This window comes from Plodia interpunctella, chromosome 2 (genome assembly GCF_027563975.2).
Source record: "Plodia interpunctella isolate USDA-ARS_2022_Savannah chromosome 2, ilPloInte3.2, whole genome shotgun sequence".
Lineage (NCBI taxonomy): Eukaryota > Metazoa > Arthropoda > Insecta > Lepidoptera > Pyralidae > Plodia > Plodia interpunctella.
Genome location: NC_071295.1, coordinates 902,374 through 925,870, shown reverse-complemented (window position 1 = coordinate 925,870; position 23,497 = coordinate 902,374). Strand labels below are relative to the sequence as shown.

The 23,497-nt window shown below is 36.6% G+C and overlaps 1 protein-coding gene across 1 annotated transcript in view; it reads left to right on the top strand.

Annotated features, from left to right (window-relative positions):
- LOC128675963 (uncharacterized protein) overlaps positions 1–23,497 on the top strand; it is a 109,941-nt gene that overhangs the window by 34,758 nt on the left and 51,686 nt on the right. Inside the window, exons 2-3 of the mRNA XM_053755823.1 lie at positions 10,162–10,959; positions 19,020–19,203. Of these exons, the coding sequence (XP_053611798.1) occupies positions 10,162–10,959; positions 19,020–19,203 (982 nt within the window). The remainder of the gene's footprint in view (positions 1–10,161; positions 10,960–19,019; positions 19,204–23,497) is intronic.

Below are 23,497 nucleotides of genomic sequence, written 5' to 3'. Positions count from 1 at the left end.
CGAATGTAACATAACGAGCTAAAACAATTCCACAAGACTATTGAGATTAGACAAAGTTACGAAAACAAGCAGTAAACAAAGAAAAAATCAATTGTTTATTGCCTTGACAGCGAGTGTATACTTGTGTTGTCGATAATGACATACATATGTGATGCGCATGTGAAAGCTGCTTTATATTTTGAAGAATATTATAAAAATATGAACCGAAAGCAAGTGGTGATTAATGTATACATATGAGTCAGATTGTAATACAAATTCACGTGGCATAAGTAGAATTCGATCCTGGGACCATTCGGTTCTGAGCCGTCTTAACCATTGACCTACTACCGCTTCGTATTCTAGAATGATAGTTTTAACGTAAATACAAAAATACGATTTTCCTGCACGGTAAAAAAAAATATTCCACATTAAATAAATGCCAAATGTTTACAACGTCTGTTGACATTTCACAGATTTATAATATCAAAGCTATAAGAAAAATATCACAATTTTCCATCGTAATGTCAAGTTCTTTTTGCGTCTGTCATGTTTATTTGTATATAGTAGGTATTTCGTGTTTATATTGATCAAGCCACAGCTTAGTAATATATTGTGATGGCAGTGAATGGCCAACATATAGATGTACCTGTTTAATATTTTTCGATTTTTTTTAAACATTGTAGTTGGATTTCAAATGTCATCGAAATGAATAGTTGTCTTATGCCTTTTTTCTTTCATATTTGTCGTCTCTTTAAGCTTTATTTCCATTACCAAAATTACGTATTTATTCAAAAAAAAAAAAAGAAAGAAAGAAATGAATTAACGAATTCTTTTCAGCCAGTTCATTATGTATTATTTCCCAAATGATGTTCTATTATTCAGACAAAATTACTGGCAATCAAATTACAAATTATGTTCCAGATAAATTAAATGCGAATTTGAATTTGAATCGGTCGAGTAACTAGGGAAAGGAATCGGTAACGGTACAGCCCTGGCTAAGGGCTGTTTCATACAAAAGTATTCACAAAATATATTAAACTGTTTACTTTCTATCTTAATATGAATTGAAATGAAATTTTATTTATGTACACAATTTTAATATAATATAATATTTTATTTTACAATTTTCTATATAGACTAAATAGAAAAGTATAAATAATACAACAAGTAGTTTATATTAAATATTATAAAATTGACGACCTCGGTGCTTGCCTCTGAACCGAGAGGTCCTGGGTTCGATCCCCGGTCGGGTCATGATATGATGAGGAAAATGATCTTTTTCTGATTGGCCCGGGTCTTGGATGTTTATCTATGTATGTATTTATTATAAAATATAGTATCGTTAGTATCCCATAACACAAGTCTCGAACTTACTTTGGGGCTAACTCAATCTGTGTGATTTGTCCTAATATATTGTAAGAGGGGTAAACTAAATAGGGGAGATATTTAACTTAAACCCACGATAAAACAACAGACATTTATTAGGACAAAGAAATTATTTAACAATGTGTAATATGAATGTAAGTTACGAAAAGGGGATACAACAATTTATCAAGATAGGGAGTCTTAGAGTTTTCGCATACAATCGCCCGCTATGCAGTTCGCTAGCGAACCAACACATCAGTCGATCATACGCGGGCAGCCTATGTTGAGCGCACGAACGGGCAAGTAAGTGACCGACCTAAGTCGATGCGAGAACCGTCCCGATTGCACGCCAACGCAGACTGGCGAGCTACGCGCAGAATTTCTATTTATATGCGCGTGGCTACTCGGCGACGTGTGCGGCGGGGCGGTGGTGTCTCACTGGCGGCGCGCTGCTGGTCAACCGGCTCGCTGACGTCATTGAGGCGGGCTTGTTGTGTTACAGTCTCCCCCTCTGGTCCTGTAGGCGGCCCGACACGAGGACCAGTTGCTGTTTCGGCTGTAGTGGCTTGCTTTCTCGGGCGGCCCCGTCTGCGCAAAGGTCTTTCAGGATTAGGTAAAGGAGAGGCTGAGCCTTGATAGGGGCTCAGCGCAGAAGCATGATAAATACCCAGAGGTTTACGTTCTGTTGGTTGAGCGACTTCATAAGAACAGGGCCCATTTTGACGCAGAATGACGTATGGACCATCCCTTCGCGGTGCGAACTTTGCAGATTGGTAGCGCGCTGCGTTGCTCAGGAAGTTGGTAGCCACCATCACCAAGTCACCAGGCTGGTACGCAGGGGCTGGTCGCCGATGTTCATCGGTGAACTTCTTTCTTCGTTCTTCCTGGTTTTCTTGTACTTCTCTGGCTTTTCTTAACACATCTATTAACAGAATTAGTTTAGGTGTTATTTCGGGAACGAAGTTTTCATTTAAAGCTATTTGGCGGACATCGTGAGTGATATCATCTGTTGTTCTTAATTCCCTACCGAAGGTAAGGTATGCGGGTGTATGTCCGGTACTAAGACAGTTTGCCGTGTTCATGGCAAAACGTATGTTAGGAAGTTTCTCTGCCCATGAGCGATGATCATCTTCAACAAGAATTGCAAGCTGTGTCTTTAAATCTCGATTCCGTCTCTCGACTGGGTTTGTCTCTGGATGGTAAACTGGTATGAATGCATGGTTGATATCGAGACAAAAGGTTAGTTTTTGCATTACAGAGCTAACGAATTGTGTTCCATTATCACTAATTAGTCGTCGTGGTATTCCGTAACGCAGGAATATTTCATTTAGCAGCACCGTGGCACAAGCGTCGGCCGTTGCCTGTTCTAAGGCAAATAGTTCCACCCATCGAGTAGCAAAATCTTCAACAATGAAAATCCAAGTCATATTGTCTGTAGTAGGTGGGAGTGGTCCAAATAGGTCGAAAGATAGTGTCTCAAATCTTTGGTTCATAGGAGTGGTTTGTAATAAACCGGCAGGTTTCAGATTGCTTGGTTTATACCGTAAACATTTGATGCAGTTTTTAACATGTTTCTCTATTTCCTTTCTCATTCCTTTCCAGTAATATCTTGCAGATATACGTTGAAAAGTTTTCTCCGCTCCATAATGACCAGCTGTCGGATGGTCGTGGTAATGTTTTAATATAGCCGATGTTTCATGCTGAGGTATGACTAACTGGGCGGTGTCTTTATCATTGTCTTGTAGATAGCGATGTAACATGCCGCTATTCACAAAATATCCCTTGTTAGACCAATATATTCCATCTTCATCTTGTTTGGGTTTTTCAAGCGCGTCCAGGATTTTCTTTAGCTCGGGATCTTTCCGTTGTTCCAGCCTTATATCTGCTCCCGATCGCCGAGGTAAGTCAACAGAGACCACGCAGACCTGCACATTTTCAACTTCTTCAGAGCACGGAGGTCTGGACAGGCTATCGGCGACAACATTGGTTTTTCCTGGCACATATTCTATTTTCAGGTTATAAGGCTGAAGTTGTAAGGCCCATCGTGCCAGTCGCCCTGTAGGAGACTTGATGGACATTAACCATCTCAGAGCTTGATGGTCAGTCGCTACCACCAGCGAAGATCCTTCTATGTAGCCTCTAAATTTTGATATCGCCCATACTACTGCCAATGCTTCTCGTTCAGTAGTAGAATAGTTTCTCTCCGCCTTGGTCAGCAGTCTACTGGCGTATTCTACCGGGTGTTCTTCTGGTCCCTCCCCCTGGACCAGAACAGCCCCAATGGCATAAGCGCTGGCATCTGTTTTCACTACAAAAGGTTTAGTGATATCTGCTTGTTGTAGAATAGGCGCACTTGTTAGACGTTCCTTTAATTCAGTAAAAGCGTTCTCTTGTTCAGCGTTCCATACCCAGGCTGCATCCTTTTTCGTCAGTTGAGTGAGAGGATAAGCAATTTTCGCGAAGTTTGCTACAAATCGGCGATACCATGAACAAGTTTGTAGAAACGACTGCACTTGTCGCACGTTCTTTGGTGGTGGTAATTCTACTTCGGCGTTATTAATATTCATCTGTGCATCTCGAAATAGCGATCCGACGAATCTTGGCGAGTACCCATTGAGTGTAGCAGACGATCTTGGTGGTGTACTCGGAGGAGTAGAGTTGATTAGGAAAAGAGGTCCATATGAGTCAGCCATGGCGGTTTCCTCTTCCGGGATTTTCGTCGGGGATGGAGTCATTATCATGGGGCTCACCATCTTTTCTAATGATGTCATCTCAGCGAGTTTTGACAACACGGATTCAGTTGAGTTCACATCTGCTTCTACGGTAGATACTGCTGCAACATCCTCATCCTCATTTAGGAGGTTATATTTCTTTCCAGGGTTTTCTAAAAAGTGAAATAGTAACTGTGGCAGGTTTAGCACAATGTTTGCATCTTGGATAAAATCAACTCCTAAGAGTGTTCTATTGTCTGCTGACTCGGGAAGTACAATAAAGGTGGTGTCAATGGTGCGCCCTTCCAAAGTTACCGGAACCGTTGCCCGCCGTATCTTTTGTCGCCTTCGCAACCCATCTGCTAGTGTGATGTTGGCTGTTTCGAGCATGAACTTGACGCCGTTCTTCTCTAGCACTCGATGCAGAGTTGTCGATGCAACACTTAATTTAGCTCCGGAGTCTAGATGTGCTCGTCCTTGAATACCACAAATGCTGATATTGACTGTAGGTCGCAGTCTCGATATTGCAACCAGGCTGGGATTTACTGCATAAAATCCGACATCGACGGCTCCAACCTTGTTCTTGTTACAGGTCTGGCAACGACTTCTCACGACTCCTGGTGCACCACATCCGTAACACGTTATTTTATTGAGCGGCTTATTAGAAGAACTAGCTGTCGGTTCTTGCTTAGACGTCGTCGTTTCTGATGAAGTTTCTTTGGTTGCTTCCTTCTTACGGCAGACATTCTCCAAGTGACCATATGATCGGCAATATGTGCATCTAGGCCTCTTCCCTGTTTGCGGTGCAGTAAAATTTGGCTTGCCTCTTGACCGTTCAGAGAGAGTTTCTTCGACTTGCCGAGCTTTCACCAAAAACTCGTCAAATGAGTTGACCGAATCCCTAGGAATACGGTCTCTTATGACAATGTGCAGGGATGTATATAGAAGGTCTAGGCATTGCGATGAAGTAAGGCTTGGCTTCGGCAATTCGGACATAAGGGCTCTCTTCTTGGCAACGAAGAACTCTATGCCTCTTGGGTTCTCCTGCTTCACGCTGACGATTTCCTCATACACCTTATACGCTGGCCGTTTCGGTGCAAACGTTGTGCGAATCAATGCTATAGCCTCTGTCCAAGAGGTAATATCGTCTTTAACTCCAAGCCACCATACAGCGGCCTCTCCTACTAATAGGAGTGTAAGTCCTTCAATGGCGCTTTGGTCAGATATGGACTCGATTTTCTTGTAGGTGCTTATCGTAGAAAGAAAAGCTTCGACTGTAGCAGCATCACGAGTACCATCATAACGGGCAGTGGACGATGCGAAGCTACCACCCTTAGGGCTACTTGTAAGATCATTTCTAGTAGCTAAAACCCCAAGGAGTTCACGGAACTGTCCGTCGGAAAAGCTTACGTTAGCCATATTAGAAATAAGACGAGGACTTCGTCTTGGTAAAATATTATAAAAGTTTTTATCAATTTTGGAAACAAAAGTATCTATGTGGGTAGTTAAATAAATAATGTGTGCAAAATATATTTACACAAAGTAATAAAAGAAAGAAAGTAAATAAGACTAAAAGAAAGTACTTATATCGGAGGAATAGAAAAGAGAAAAAAAAAAAATTACAATAGGGTAGAGGAAAAAGTGACAACAAAGTCAAGCCCCAGTTGGGACGCCAGATGTAAGAGGGGTAAACTAAATAGGGGAGATATTTAACTTAAACCCACGATAAAACAACAGACATTTATTAGGACAAAGAAATTATTTAACAATGTGTAATATGAATGTAAGTTACGAAAAGGGGATACAACAATTTATCAAGATAGGGAGTCTTAGAGTTTTCGCATACAATCGCCCGCTATGCAGTTCGCTAGCGAACCAACACATCAGTCGATCATACGCGGGCAGCCTATGTTGAGCGCACGAACGGGCAAGTAAGTGACCGACCTAAGTCGATGCGAGAACCGTCCCGATTGCACGCCAACGCAGACTGGCGAGCTACGCGCAGAATTTCTATTTATATGCGCGTGGCTACTCGGCGACGTGTGCGGCGGGGCGGTGGTGTCTCACTGGGGCGGCGCGCTGCTGGTCAACCGGCTCGCTGACGTCATTGAGGCGGGCTTGTTGTGTTACAATATTTATTTATTTGGTTTATGTGGGTACCACACGATATATCCTAAATATCTAGTGGTAACAGCCGCCCACGTAACTGGCATATGTGAATTACTCTTGAAGATCTACTAACAACCGAATTTAATCAAAATCGCCTCAGCGGTTTTTGAGTAGCGGTATTCGTTACAAACAAAAATAAAAAGTCTTTTTATCTATATTTTATTTGTATTAACTGAATGATGATTTAAAAAATACGATGCAAAAATAAGTTGGAATAAAAAAATCGGTTAACAAATTATATATAGTGATAGGAAAATTATGTCCAATTTGGTGAAAATTTTTAACAATAATCGCTTCAGGCAATGAAGAATTATCCGTTAGACGCGTGACGTGACTGAGTTCTTGTTTCATTACGCCATACATTTTTCAATCCATTGTGACGATGCCCTAGGCTCGCTTGCCCTGAAACTAATTTCATGGCTCGCCTGTGGCCGATTGACATCTGCTTAACTTTAATTTATTATTAGATCAGTTACTCATAAGATTTAGGGCTAGTCCATTTATCAGATTTATTCAAGTCGCCTATAGGGATCTGACATGATATTAATTACTAACCCCACCTCTTTTTTTATACTACTAATAATAAAAACATAATAAAATTGAGTTCCTCTTCCATTTCAACTATAGACTATATGTATTGGCAGACTGATTTCTTCGCAAAATCCATCATTTTAGATAATTTTCAAGATAAGACCGTCGCGTCGTCTGTCTGACGCTATCCCTTTGTTTGATTTACTATATATATACCAAAGGGCTCAGTTCCCGTAGGAATTTTGGGATAAAAGTGCCGCATAGAGCTTTTCTATGTTATATTCTTCGTGTTTATGTATTTTGTCATAGAAATCCATTTCTATTATTACCTGGGTTAAAAAATTGAATTAAAAAAATACTTATCTTTTGTCTAGAAAAAATAAAGACATATTATAAAAAAAATTACGCTTTTGAGAGTACGGTTTAATTATCCCACACGATTTTCTATGTAACAGTAATACGGACAAATTTGCAATTAATTTGGCTAGCTAAAAGTGGAGTGCGCACTCCACTTTTAGCTAGCCAAATTAATTGCAAATTTGGCTAGCTAAAAGCTAGCTGCGTAGAATACTTATTCTACGTATATTGGTCAATTCATAACCGCTCAAAACGTTCTGTTGAAAACATCCGTCCTATTAGAAAGTGTGACTGAATATGTTGCAGATCAAAAAACAAAGGGAGAATGGCGGAAATCTCATCTCCGCTATCAATAAAATAACAAATACTAGGAGTTCAGTAAAACGGCTCCCAGTAATAATGTCGGCCATCAATTCTCAGCTCTCCGTAATGAAACTTGCGATTTGTGTTTCTCATAAACAAAATCCTCCTTTATAGGGGGGTGATTGCACAGATTTTACAAGCTTGTTCCACCAAGGCTAGCGGTGTTCTAGGTAAGCGACAAACGCGGCAAGGCAGCGCGGCGCACAGTGTCAATGTAAAATGTTAGTATGCGCCGCCCCTTGGCTTGGAACCCGTCTGAATAGAATATAATTCGCAATTTGCTGTTAATTCTGTAATAATATGTTAATTGACATTAGAATTTATAATGATGCTGGCGGCGGCGTGCCATTTCGCTTTATTAATTTAGGGTTATAAAAACAGATAATATATCAGATATACAGATAACAGATAAACAGATAATAACCTACTGAATATATTGCCTGATTCAGTATTAAACATACACACTTTAGCATTTATATTAGAATAGGTTTTACATACCACAAATTTTTCGTATACACAGCGTCGCCTTACATCATGTAGCATTCAGTCACTCAGCTAGGACGCCGAGTAAATCCCTTTACGCGAAAGTCGTCTTTGCATGTATCCCAATCTGTATCGTAGAACCTACGGCTCTGTGTTTTAATAAAGCTGAATTTTCCGTCTTATCGTGCGAGGATTAGCAGGTGGTGATGGAAACCCCTCATTGTTTTGACTATATTGCGATGATATTTCAAGACTCGCTGAGATTGCTGAGATCAGAGAAAATCTGTGTGAATTGGTTGTGTCACAATGAATTCGCAGATATGAAATCCTCTATATACAGCTGTTAGATCTGCAAAAAAAATAAGAATATTAATAGAGTTTTCTCTTTCATTTTCATTGCAAAATTTGTGAAAGGAAATAGCGGGGACGCGCGTGTGATGGCCTTGGTGATGAAGGTCAAGGTCAAGGTCAGGAAAGTCTTCCATAGGCCGCGGTGACCACTTCCTAGTAAGTAGGCCGTATGCCTATTTGCTTGCTCAATAGTCTAATAAGTGGGGCAAAAGCTAGTTTTCAAACTGGTTTTTAGCCGCGGCTTCACCGCGCGTTTATTCCCACGGGAGCAGTTATTTTCAGAGATGTAAGGTACCGTTTGTCATTCTCCGTACTTCAAACTGTATGTATGCAATGTTTCAAGAAGATTGGTTGAGTACACAGAGCTTGAAGAGCTAACATATTTTCGCATTTGTACTTAGTATACTTGCGAGGTTACGTGCCCCATCCTCGCACGAAATGCACATCACAGCCACATGACTGATGCTCCAACGTCTGTGCGCCTCGCTGTCTCTTAACCAACTCAGCTCTTGCTCGCAGTACTATGACTTTGAATATAAATATACACTACAGCATTTATAATATTAGTTAGGAGTTGGGATATGCCGTGCATTTTTTATATCAACAAAAAAACAAGAATACTCTAAGTATTATTCTCATTATAGAAAACTAAAGTTCAAACGTCCTATAAGACTTAATCAAGGTGATATAAAACTAAATTAAAAATTTAAGAAACTCCCGACTCAGATTGATTTTCCATCATGGCCCGACCGGGGTTCGAACCCGGGACCTCGGTTCAGATGCAAGCATTTTACCACTGCACCACCGAGATCGTCAAATTGAAATGGTTATTTAGGGAATACATTTTAGTCAGTAGCGATTAAATTTTGTCTCGGGTTTAGTTCAATTAATTTCATAGAATGACGTTGTTTACGGTATCAAAAACAACGATGGCCCAATTTATTATTTGTGGGTCGAGAGTGTTGGATTACCGCAAACTGTTTAATTTTATACCAAGTTACAGAGATGCATTAAATCATCACCACGTTAATAATTGTCCAATAAATTTTACGCCGAGGTTTATTTCTGCGACAATTACTATACGCTTGGCCCAAGCATGGTGCAGTATCCTCATAAGATATGTAATTGATTTATGACATTTTTACGAACGTTTTGTACATTTAGCTTTTTATTTATATATATATATATATATTTTGTGTGACAATTTTCAATAATTTCATTGGAAATACATATTTTATTTTATTTTATTTATTTATTCAAATTTTGACATTTTTAATAATGATGTAAATTCGTCCTCCTAATTTTTAATATATATATAAGACCTATATTTGTTAATTGACGTCCTTGGAGAAAAGGCTGCGGTGAAGTTTGTTGCGCCGCTTCTTCTTCACCTGCGCTTTGGAAGTCGGCAGTAGACTTAGTTTAAGTAATTTTTTTGACGTCAATAAGTGATGTATATCATCCTAAATTGAATAAAGAATTTTGAATTTTGATTTTTTTAATTTTGCTTCGTTGCTTTATGTCAGAAGAAAAAACCAAGAAAACAGACGAGAGAGTTTATAAAGAGATCGTATTTTCTAATCTGATTATGCAAAAAAAAATTTTTTTGTAGGTATAGATAATAAATCTTTCTTTTTCTTTCTTATCGATTTTGTTATTGATAACACTGGTGCCAAATTGTACGTAAATTGCCCAAATATGATCTTAATCAAGTTAATGGAATATAATTCACATTTAAAACGGAGAAAGCAATATTTATATTTATTGACAAGTTAAACAGATTTACCAAATCCTTCTGTCCTAAAATGTTCCAACAAACAAAAAGATTAAGGTAAACATTATTTTGTTTCAGAAAGTATCGATAAATCCGGAGAAGATCCAGTAGTATCAGTCTTGAGGCCTTACGGTGCTCCAGACGATGAAGATGGCCCATCAAGAGAAACCACTGCCGATGTATTCCAAAAATTGTTCGGAAACATCACAACTAATACAAAAGCCCAAACGGACGTGACTACTGAAGAAGACTCGTCACTCGTCGACCATTTTATTAACGTAGAACATAGCTATGATAACGAAACACAAAGATCAATAGACTACACACTGGCTGAAGAACCAGTTAAAGATGTAGCCAATGAAACATTTAGTGAAGCAGAAAACGTGACAGTAGCTAAACCAGTGCATGAAGATGTTGTGACAAAATTCCTTAGATTGATTGAGACCCAACACTTATTAGGAGAGAATTGTACAGCTGGTACTCATTTAAATTTAGGTGTAGGAGTTGTAGATAGGTATGCTCAAGAAAGGTTTAGAATAGAAGCTGACGTCGCTGTAAATAGAGCGAATATGTTGACAAGACTTTGGAAATACGCGGGTCCATCAGTGATGTATAATGAGTATTTGTTACACGCTAGTTTATTTTCTATGGTTGAGTTCGACGATGATATTTTCGCAGCAGGAAATTGTTACGATCAATATCAGTATAAAAACTACCAGCTGTTCTGTCCGTTTGCGTACCGTTTGCCAGAGGGGCCGATATTGGCGAAAGATCTGGCGGTGGAATACAAATATTTGAGTAACACATCAGAATGGTTCTACATAGCGAGGAAAAATGCTGAGCGCGTGATTCGTAACCACAATCAGTTCAAGAAAGGTGAGTGGAACTTTATTTAGATAAGTTTGTTGAATCTATTTTCTGTAGAAGTTTTCTGTATTGGTATGTTATAGGTAGTTTAGGTATCTTTTTAAAAATATTATTTGTGAAGTATTATGTATGTAATAGTTGGAAGAAAATAACACAATTAAATTATAGTATATTCCTAAGTTATTATTCTGCTATAACAAAACAAAGTCTTGCTTTTGCTTGTACTATATATTTATAAAACTTTCATAATAATTCTAAAATAAATACTTACTAAAAACAATAAAAAAATACTAATTTATGAATATCTTTGAAAATATAAATTATATTTGAATGTTTTCGGAAACATAGATAGGTTCCCTCCTGGACACAAACTGGCATTAAAGTTTACGCCCAGGCGTTAACAAGCCAAACCCACTAAAATTCTTTGCACTTGGGCGTAAAAAGGAGGTAAAATCGATGGCAAGGGATAGATGGAATGAAGGCTGCTTCAACGACAAGAACATCGTACTTATAAACCCATTTCAGTCCATAACATTTCAATGGCATATTGGTTCTAATTATCCACATGTTACGACGAAAATTTCCAGCAGCAATGCCTCTTTCTAACTAAAAACAGCTTATTTCTGTGTATAATTCGATCTACAACATCACAAAATTAAGTCCAACTTAGGGATCTGTTTACAAATCGACGTTATATTATATTGTATTACGCCAACCAATGAAAATCTTACATTTCATGAAAGTTGGATGAAGGTGCGATGGCATTAGATTATATCTGAAACCCGAAGTCTTTGTCATTCTATTTTAGTTCGGAAATATCAATATTGTCGAAAGACTTATGAAACTTTTATTATATCACTTACTTCCCATGGTTTCGTTCGTTTAAATTGACTTTTACAAGTAGGTAGGTATTTATTTCATTATACAGGGTTACATTAAAGCAATGTTATAATATATAAACTACATTATTATCGAGTGGGTTATTGCTAGCACTGATGTCAGGTTTTATTCATCGCCTAAAAAGGCATCTGACGTGATTTTTGTAATCATTGCGGACATCATGAGTAGTCTTTTATCAACGATATACATCTATTTATATAAAATTTCTTGATCAAAAGATATTTATATTATGATTATTATAAGTATATTATATCTCATGGATATAAGTCGCGAGTGGATTACAAAATTTCATTTTAATAATCAAAACTTACAAATACAAAGATTATTTATTTCCAATGACATGATTACAAAGTGATGTTAAAAGGAAAACTTAATTCTACACGTTTCACCGTCCACGGGTATGCAAATTTAAATGCAGAGCATGCTATCATCCCACAAAACTAAATCGAATAAATAAAAGTAACTAAATTAACTAAATTTTTATTTGAGTCTGTCATTAAAAAATCGTTCAAATTAAGTATAATAATATTTATTTTAATTTATTACGTTCTCTTGGTCCCTTTTTTGGTTACCCAGGAAAACCAACTGGAGTAGACAGGATTCGACTAACAGTTCACCAACAAAATTATAATGTTGATATTATATTGATAATAATCGAAAATTACATATTCCAAACGTTGTCTAGCAGGGTTAATATATTGTTATCCAGTGTATCATATGCTTCAATATTGACTCCGATAATATCTACAATATTGACATAATCATTGGTTATGTCAAATTTGCAAAGGCAAATTTATGTGCAATAACATGACTTTAAATTATTTACAATGTTGTGTTAAATGAAAACTTAATCCTACATGTTTCACCCTCCGGGTTTTCCAAATTTAAGTAAATATATATAAATAAATAAATAAATATAATCTTAGGACAAATCACACAGATTGAGCTAGCTCCAAAGTAAGTTCGAGACTTGTGTTATGGGATACTAACTCAACGATACTATATTTTATAATAAATACACATCTAGATAAACATCCAAGACCTGGGCCAATCAGAATAAGATCATTTTCCAATATAAATGACCACGACCCTCAGTCATGAGGAATACGACTATGAAGAAGACTACCATTTACCCACCATACACCTCTTCTTTTATTTTCCTCTACTTCTGATTACAAGCTTTGTTCATCTGTCTGTACCTACTCAAATCGTGCAAGTTAAATTTACCCACAGAGTCGTCGCTCCATGTTACACTTAAATTGAATTTTCCACGTCGTCTCATAATAAGCACGAACGTCGGTACGGTCGTGCTGTACCCAGAATTGACTCCTAACGAGGGAACTCCTGGACAGTTCACTGTATATAAACGGATATATATTTTTTGTCAACCATTGAATATAACAAGACCTCCCCTACGAACAAGAGCTTGTGTAAAAATATATATTTTCGTAAAATTTCCGCTTTTCTAGAAAAGGTATATAATAAACAAAAGAAAACCTATTACAAATAAAAAATTCTTACCGAACTATAAAATAACCACACTAAACCTACAATCATTCTAGCTTAGGGTAACCACGCGATATTTTTCCACCGGGACATTTCCCACATAAATAAGCTTTATTGCTCATAAATTAAGGGCCATTTCACGCTGATTTCGCACCAATTATCTACTGGACCACTTCCGTTGAGTTTCTCTAACCTGTATTAATGGAGCATTCTTTTCCATTCTCCTTGATTTGTAGCTATCGTTTCATTTAGACATAAGTATAGTTGCTTGGGGTAATAGTAAAATGTCATCAATATATAACAAAACATTACAATTTTACTTTAGCAAACAAAATTCATAAATTTAGCATTTTAGTATCTATAACGCCTTGTGATTCCGAGAAATGGTAGGTCACTTAATATGAATTTTTGTTTTCGACTTTGATTCTAATACATTTGAAAAGATGTGTTTTTAAAAATATAATATTTAACGCAAGCCAACATTTTAATTAATGTTTTAATTACCTAATTTAAATGGATTTGTTATGCATGTCACATTATGCTTTTGACTTAAGTTCTGGAATCGAGCGGGAACTGAGCCCACGAAATTTTTCCAGAATTCATTTCGTTATTATTTCTAAAACTTTTTCCTGAATAATAAATAAAATAATAGTCACATACGTTGTAATTTATCGAACAGATGGTCACATAAAACAGGGAAACCACTCGGATGATAGAAGATTTTTAATTATAAAAATTTTTCACATTTGTTATTTCATTGTATGAAATTATGTAACCAAGAATACATAACCATTTTAGCAATATTTATATACTTTGGACTTTAAATAGATAAACGTATAGCAATATTTAAAAACCATTATCACTGTTATCGAGTGTGTTATTTCTAACACTGGTATTAGATTTTATTCAAGTCGCCTAAAGGCATCTGATATGACTTTTATGACTACTTACCGCCATCTAGTGGCAGGTAGTCGTATACACACTAGTGAATTAAACTGTCCACCAGTGTGCAGGTTTCCTCGCGATGTTTTCCTTCGCCGGAAGAAAGTGGTGGTCTATGAAAACTACTATACATGAGTCAGATTACTGCTATACGAGTACATACTCATATGGCACGAGTAGGATTCGAACCTAAGACCTTTTGATCCACAGGCGGGCGTCTTAACCATTACACCAGGACCGCTTCATTTCACCTCCCGATTATTTAAAAATAAAAAAAAACAAGTACCTATTTCCAAAAGTTTAACGGCAATCTAGTTTTATTTTTATACTAATATCACTGCTTGTGGTACAAATCCTGCCTCATGTACGTGTATTTGAGATTTGATGTAAATAAATAAATAAATATATTAGGACAAATCACACAGATTGAGCTAGCCCCAAAGTAAGTTCGAGACTTGTGTTATGGGATACTAACTCAACGATACTATATTTTATAACAAATACATATATAGATAAACATCCAAGACCCGGGCCAATTAGAAAAAGATCATTTTCCATCATGACCCGACCGGGGATCGAACCCGGGTCCTCTCGGTTCAGTGGCAAGAACTTTACCACTGCGCCACCGAGGTCGTTAAATTTATTTAATTGTATTTGTAAAGTCAGTATAGTTAACGGTGTGGTTCGTAGTGGTAGGGTTTACTGAGTGATGGACATTTATACATCTGATACTACTAGCTTCCGAGATGGACCTTTTCCCTTAATCTTACTTTATTATCTGCAACAACATTTATTTTTCAGATCGGTCATTTTTATACTATAGATTTTTGGGCCATTTTAGTTTATATGGAATTAGCTTTTGGTCACGGCTTCGCCCGCGTGAGCTATCTCTATGGTTGTTCTACGAAAGCGGAACTAAAATTTTCACCCATTATAGTAAATTGGGGGTTAAATTGTGCCTTTAATTATATGTATACCTAATTTCATCAAAATCGGTCCAGCGGTTTGGCCGTGAAAGCGGAACAGACAGACAGACTTTCGAATTTATAATACTCGTATTAGTATGGATGCGTAAAGTGATGGTAGATCCATACTATTTAAAATTTAACGTCACTCACGTGACTAAATGCGAAAATCTCTCAGTCTGTCCGTAACGCTATCGCAGATAAACCACTACGCCGACATTGATGAAATTTGGAACGGTTATATAATAGTTAATTATCCAAGGTCCAACACAAGCTAACCCGAACGAAGTTGCTGGTGTTTTCATATATCGTTTTGTATGATTACGGACTGGTCTGAGAGCGATAAAAGAAAAAGCTGCTTCTTCTCTCGCGCGTGTCAAACTCAATCAAAGGAAAGTTAAAATACAGGATATCAGATATTGTGTCTCCAGCTCGTGACTCCCGATTAAAATGAACAATCTAAAGAGAATGACCTCAGGCAGCTTATAGAAACAAAGCCGAAACATAATTTTAAAATTTATTTCTTAAGCCGTCCTTTAGCCGGGCTCCGAGGCCTCATAGTCCATAATGAAACCGGGAATACGCGATGTCTAGAATAAAACTCTCTATATCACAATATTTCTCGCTCGTAAAAGTATTTACATACAAAGACCTACTCACGCAGGAGTATAAATTATGGATGATAGCTAAGGACTCACACATAAATTTTATTAGCTCATTCCTGCAGTATGTATAGTCTGCCACACATAAAACTTGGAATATTACATATATTATAATTTTATTATGTCTAAATACTTATACAAAATTGTATTACACTAGAGGCCCGACTCGGCTTCGCTCGAGTACGTAATACATTATACATTTTACAATTAAACCTTCTTCAGGAACACACTATCTATTGGTGGAAACCATATGAAAATCCGAGCAGTTATATTTGAGTTTATCATGAACAGACAGTCAGACGTAGCAGAGGACATTGTTTTATTATATGTATAAGGAAAGGTATCTTGTATCACTTAACAATCTTCTCTATATTCATACAATAACGATCTGAATGTTGACAATATACCTATCAATCAATCAATTTATTTGTCAAACTTAAGTACAATTAATATAGATGTAATATTTATGATATATAGTGCGTCATGTCTTGCTATGTAGCATACAAATATTTATTCAATTACACGCATTAGTCCGCGTGTTTTATTATCTTTTACGAGGTTGACAGAGTCACGCCGGGAAATTCAAACTTTTGAAAATTTTGATCGATGGGTATTACCCACAGATTGCTTATGCTCAGTAATCGGGTGTTTCCCAGAGCGTTTCGAACGATGCGGCCGCGCTGTCATTAATTTGTTTCAAATTTTAACAAAGACAACAATTAGTTTTAATATCTGACTTTAAAATGATTAATCTGTACTGCGGTAATGTCAATTTTATGTAGGTATTATGATTGATTTTGGAAATAATTCCTTTCTTAAGAAAGTGACATCGTACTGCAGCGTTCGAAACTCTTTGATAACCACCAATCGGGCGTGCGCCACACACACATTCAAATTGTAGGACATATATAAATATATGGTTATATTTAGCTCGAGTGTATATATAAACACGTGTATTCGCAAGTAGGCCTGTCTAAGATATCTCTGTCTGTGAAGCCACGACGCCTGAGGTCAACGTAAAAATTCTTAAAATTTTGATTGTTTCCTACCAGCTGTTTAGCCTCGTAGGACATCCAGGGGAAGATATAGACTGGTTCAAAGACACAGGTTTTAGTCCAAGATATTTCACATTAATTATGTGTATTTATACAACTATATGTAAGTGAGTCGCACAAAACCAAACTTATGTTGCCATCTGTACCTTGGCTTAGGCCCAGGAATGTTTGGTGTGGGGATAAACACCAATCGTCTAAGAGTTTCAGATTCCACTTTAGAGGTCTTGCACTTGCATAATCCGTATGAAGTTGGCTTTGCTAAATTGAGTTTTAGTTACTGAACCGAAAAAAAAATGGATTTTTAAAACTACTATATAAACGCTGTTACCCGGGGCTCCGTCAAAAAGTAACCTATAACACTCTTCAGTTCTCCAACTATCTCCACATCAAAAACCATCTTTATCCGTTACTCTGCTTTGACGTGAAAAATTTACAAACACATCATCATCATGGTCGTATTCCTCGTGGCTGAGGGTCGTGCTCATTACGGGGAATTAAACAATAACAATAATAAATAAATAAATAAAAATATATTAGGACAAATCACACAGATTGAGCTAGCCTCAAAGTAAGTTCGAGATATGTGTCATGGGATACTAACTCAACTATACTATATATTTTATAACATATACATATATAGATAAACATCCAAGACCCGGGCCAATCAGAAAAAGATCATTTTCCATCATGATCCGACCGGGGATCGAACCCGGGACCTCTCGGTTCAGAGGCAAGCACTTTACCACTGCGCCACCGAGGTCGTCAACACACACGACAACTTTCTTGGCATTAGAAAATGGAGTGCTTTGCCATTGCCTTCTCCATTTCACACACAAGTTAATAATCAATCAGTGTGCAGGTTTTCTCACGATGAAGGAAAACCTTCACCGGAAGCAAGTGGTGGACGATGAAAACTACTATATACATGAGTCAGGTTGGTATACAAACTCATGTGGCACGAGTAGGATTCGTACCTGGGACCTTTCGATCCATAGGCGGTGGTGGTGTAAGACGGGCGTCCTAACCATTACACCACCACCGCTTCAAACATACACACACACAAACATTTATATGGATAATGCATGTAATGTAGTAAAAATAATTTTCGGACAGCCTGTAATGATATGGGTGGATGTTACAATCAAAGTCGCAGGTCATAGATGGATTAGAGGCCTATGCTCAGCTCAAAAACTTAATAAGATGATTTCGAGAGAGCGACAAAATCTTCTGTTCTGCTGCATTGTGGTTCGCTAGTTGGCAGCTCTCAATTCGCGCAGACCAGCCTCTACAGTGTACTTCCAGCGATATTTGGGGCGATCGACTGGACGTTGTACGCTGAGCTTTATCGCGATAGACTGATTGAACGATAAAAATAATAATTAGGGTTATCTTAACTTCATAAATCATTTATTAATCGTGAAATATAGGTACATTAGATAGTATTAGTAAGTATTAATATGTATGGATATATCACACAGATTGAGTTGGCCCCAAAGTAAGTTCGAGAAAAGAGTTATGGGATACTAACTCAACGATACTATGTTTAATAACATATACATTATACATATATAGATAAACATCCAAGATCCAGGTCAATATGAAAAGTTCATTTTCCATGTTGACCTGACCGGGGATCGAACCCGGGACCTCCAGTGTAGCAGTCCGGCGTGATGACCATTAGGGCAAGGAGGTCGTCAAATTAATGAGTTCCGCTATGTCTTAACACTATGTCACAATTTACAATGACATTTAAGATATAAAATTAATTAAAATAATAGGAAGAATAAAATAATTAAAACGTTAATATGTAAGATAAAGATGAATTGATTGATTGATGAATTGATTGATTGATGAATTGATTGATTGATGAATTGATTGATTGATGAATTGATCGTCAAAATGTTAGAAATATTTATGCACGTTACGGTTGGACATGGCCAATCCAAAGTGGTGATATATCATGGTCCAGACTCTTTATCGATCCAAAAGGCCTATAATAGCCGAAATAGCTGATATTAACGATCCTGTTCATCCTCCAGGGTACAACACATACACATACAACGACACAGCCCATACGGAGCGGGAACCTGACGAGATTTTATCAGTGGTCTACGAAGACGGCAAGTGGTCTAAACCATACTATGACTGCGGAGGTGGCAACATCTGGATGCTGACATACACTGTACCTTTCTTTGGGTACAGTAACGGAACATACTTCTTCAAGTAAGTGTTTGGTTTGGAATAACTTTTTATGGCGGTGCGGACGAGAAAATGGAAAGAAACCCTTGCGTGACTAAATTAATAAAACAATTGTAATACTAAAAACTTTATTAAAAATAGACATATCTACATTCTACTAAAACTAAAATACATTTTTTAGACAGGTGATACACAATGTACCTACAAAGTATTTACATGCATAAAAACCGCCCATAATTTAACAGACATAGCCCACTTACAGTTGTATTATATATATATATATATATATATATATATATATATATATATATATATATATATATATATATATGTATATGTATATATATATATATTTTTTTATGTACAGACATAGCCCACTTACAGTTGTATTATATATATATATATATATATATAAATGTAGATAAATAGATATCATCTTTCTTTCTCTCTTTTTGTATTATTATCAATTAATATTACGAAGGGGGTCAATTTCTTCTATCTAAGGGGGTCAACTATGTGGTAAATTTTAACCTAATTAAAAAATAAGTTTATTTGTTGAATAAACATTATAAAACCCCCGACATTCAATATTCATTTTGCTACAACTTTTGAACGGCTGAACCGATTTTGATCAAACATATCTATGAACTACCGCATTAATCCATTCATCGCAAATTCGGTTCACCCGTTGACGAGCTACGGTGCCACGTACACATACAAAGACAGACAAACACACTTAGTCCTGCCCAGTTTAATTCCATGCAAATTGGCACTAAGTGGAAAGTAAATATATTAAGATCAAATCACACAGATTGAGCTAGCCCCAAAGTAAGTTCGAGACTTGTGTTATGCGATACTAACTAAACGATACAATATTTTATAACAAATTATATAGATAAACAAAACATCCAAGACCCGGGTCATGATGGAAAAAGATCATTTTCCATCATGACCCGACCGGGGATAGAAACTCGACCACTGCGAGTCCACCACCGAGGTCGTCAAAGTGAAATAATGAAGATAAATTAAATGATAAAAAATATTATTTTTATTTGATTTATCCTTACTGAACTACGGAACTCATTATTCTGTAATGTTAAACATAGACAGGCTACTTGTGTGTATAGTACTATGAAGTCAACCAGTTGTTGAATTGTGTTAAAAAAGTCAATATGGATTTTTTTTCATTTAAATGCCATATGTACAGACATGTCTGTACATATGGCATGTAAATGTCGTAAAAGTCATGTCAGATGTCTACAGATATGTCTGTACATATGGCATGTAAAAGTCATGTCAGATATCTACAGATATGTCTGTACATATGGCATGTAAATGTCGTAAAAGTCATGTCAGATGTCTACAGATATGTCTGTACATGTGGCATGTAAATGTCGTAAAAGTCATGTCAGATGTCTACAGATATGTCTGTACATGTGGCATGTAAATGAAAAACAAAAATGTGCTATTGACAACAACACATCAAGTTACCCTGAACGTAACTCTGTGGCGCGGTAATAGCGGCGAATTTGCAATAAATTTAAGGTTGATGTGGTGTTGACTATACACAATGTTTGTTTTTCCGTTGCGATAAATAAAAGCTCTCGTCGCAATATACGTCAAGTCAGAACCGTACCCGAATCCGTCTTAGAGTTTATCGCGTAACAGCCAGACGCGACAGAGGCGCATCTTTTTATAATATGGTTAGATATAAGCAATATCCCAACTAATAATATAAATGCGAAAGTAAGTTTGTTTGTTATCTCTTCACGCATTAGCTACTGGAGTAATTGTTATGAAATTTGGTACACGGGTAGAAAATAACCTGGAATAACACATAGGGTACTTTTAATTCCGAAATTCCCACGGGAGCGAAGCCCCGGGGCGCAACTAGTATCTTATAATCTTTTGATACGTAAGCAACATGCCTAGGATTACCGAACATGTGTCGAAGCCAAGTTTGCCTCACAAGTTAATACCGCTGAGAGTTACCTCGCCTTAATCAATAAACCGCTGAGGGTCTATTGTATGTGTTGGTTTTGTTACTTTAGTTAGTATTTTAGTATACTTAAAGCATGTGAATAAGCTAACCCTTACTCGAAACTGTTAAAGATGCTAACAACCGTAACAAAACGGTCTCTGGGCTCCGGCGGTCTATAGCCGCGTAAGAAACTCCTGAATCGTTGGTGGTGTAATAGTTAAGACGCCCGCCTGTGGATCGAAATGTCCCACGTTCATATGCTACTCGTGCCATAAGAGTTTGTGTACCAATCTGACTCATATATAGTAGTTTTCATAGACCACCACTTGTTTCCGGTGAAGGAAAACATCGTGAGGAAACCTGCACACTGGTGGACAGTTTAGTTCACGAGTGTGTATGCGACTACCTACCGCTAGATGGACGTAAGTAGTCGTAACAGTCATGACAGATGCCTTTAGGCGACTAGAATAAAATCGAATAGACACCTGTGTTAGCGATAACACACTCGATATGATGATGATGAGAAACATTACAATGCTTTGATGAAAAAGGAATGTCCCTATAATTTTTGAGAGTAAACTCAAACGGACAATTCGTAATTTTTTACCCCCTCCCGCATCGTGCAAAGTGCTGGGGTGTGTTATATTTGATCAGTTAAGTGCTTATTCTGTGCGAGATATTTTCTAAAAATAACCAAAGGCTTTTACAAGATTTTTGGTTTCCGGAAATATATTTCATAATATATATATATATATATATTCATAATATATATATATATATATATATATATATATATATATATATATATATGTATATGTATATATATATATATATATATATATATATATATATATATATATATATATATATATATATATATATATATATATATATATGTACCAAGTTTCATAACAATCCGTCCAGTAGATTTTGTGTGAAAGAGTAACATACATACACACATACGTCCTCACAAACTTTCGCATTTATAATATTAGTAGGAATAACTGTAATAAAAAAATTATATTCTTAAAATTTTTTAAACGAACTCAGCGGAAATATCAAAAATATAATTATTGCAGTTAAGATATTTTTCGATTCGAATACCGAGACGAGATAGACAAACAGCAAGATATGCGAACATTTTAGCCATCAATACCCCTTCATATAGGCAGAGTTGCACCGTCCAATTTGACGTTGATTTTAACCAGCGCACCGTACTTTGCATTTTTCTGCAGACGTTAAAGTTAACGTCAAAGTTAACGGTGCAATCCACCACATATTAGTTAAAAGTACTATTCTTTACACGTGTAAGAATAGAATACCGGGTGTCGTGACAAATACGGCTGTGATAAGTGAATATATGCAGAGATAGCCCACTAACATGCGGCGCGGTTCTTTGTTGTCTATACTAGTGTTGTAGCGACGTCGATGGTTTGTATCGATAGTGTAAATTATCGGTATCGAAATTAGGAAGTCGATATTATTAAGTAACAGTAAATACAATTAATAATATCAATAATTGAAATATCAGTTATCGATAACAAGACAATGTATTATAACAGAATATATTCTAATCATGCACCAAATTTCATGACAATCCGTGCAGTCGATTTTGGGTGAAGTAATAAACATTCTCACACATACATCCTCACAAACATTCACATATATAATACTAGCATTAATTAAACGTGGTCACATACTGATCTTAATAGTATTCCGATACGACAAGAAGAAAATAATGTTTTTAATAGTATGGTATACAGGTTTACTGGTATCAAACACACAACCTCCTAAAGACACTATTGTGTACATCAAAACAAGCAACTTTTATTCTACGACTTTTCGTGATTAGTTGTTTTTTTATATAAAAAAAGCAATCGTAAAATAAATTTGCGATTCTACACTTTTTAACCCCATGTAATAGCCGAACAACACGAGACAGTACAGTAGCGTTATGAAGCGGAATCGAACATAGAGTTAACGTTTTATAGAAACGGCATTAAAACTATAAAAAAAAAGAAAATGTTTGTATTTATTACGTTTAGACAAAAGTCGTAGAACAAAAGATTAGTCTCTATGTACTTTATGCGCCTTTGGAAGGTTATGCGTTAGATACCAGTAACCCATATAACGCCTTCTTTAAAAAAAAAACACAAATTACTTACAAATCGCATCGCGTTTCGAGTTGGCGTGCCAACTCGGGCATTGTTGTAACTCATAAATCTAAATTAAAATATTGCCGAGGGAAAATTAAAAAGATGAGTGGTTATTGCAGAGTGCGCATGGCATGATTCATCGTTCATTTATTTATATGTATAAAATAAAGTCGCTTTCCAC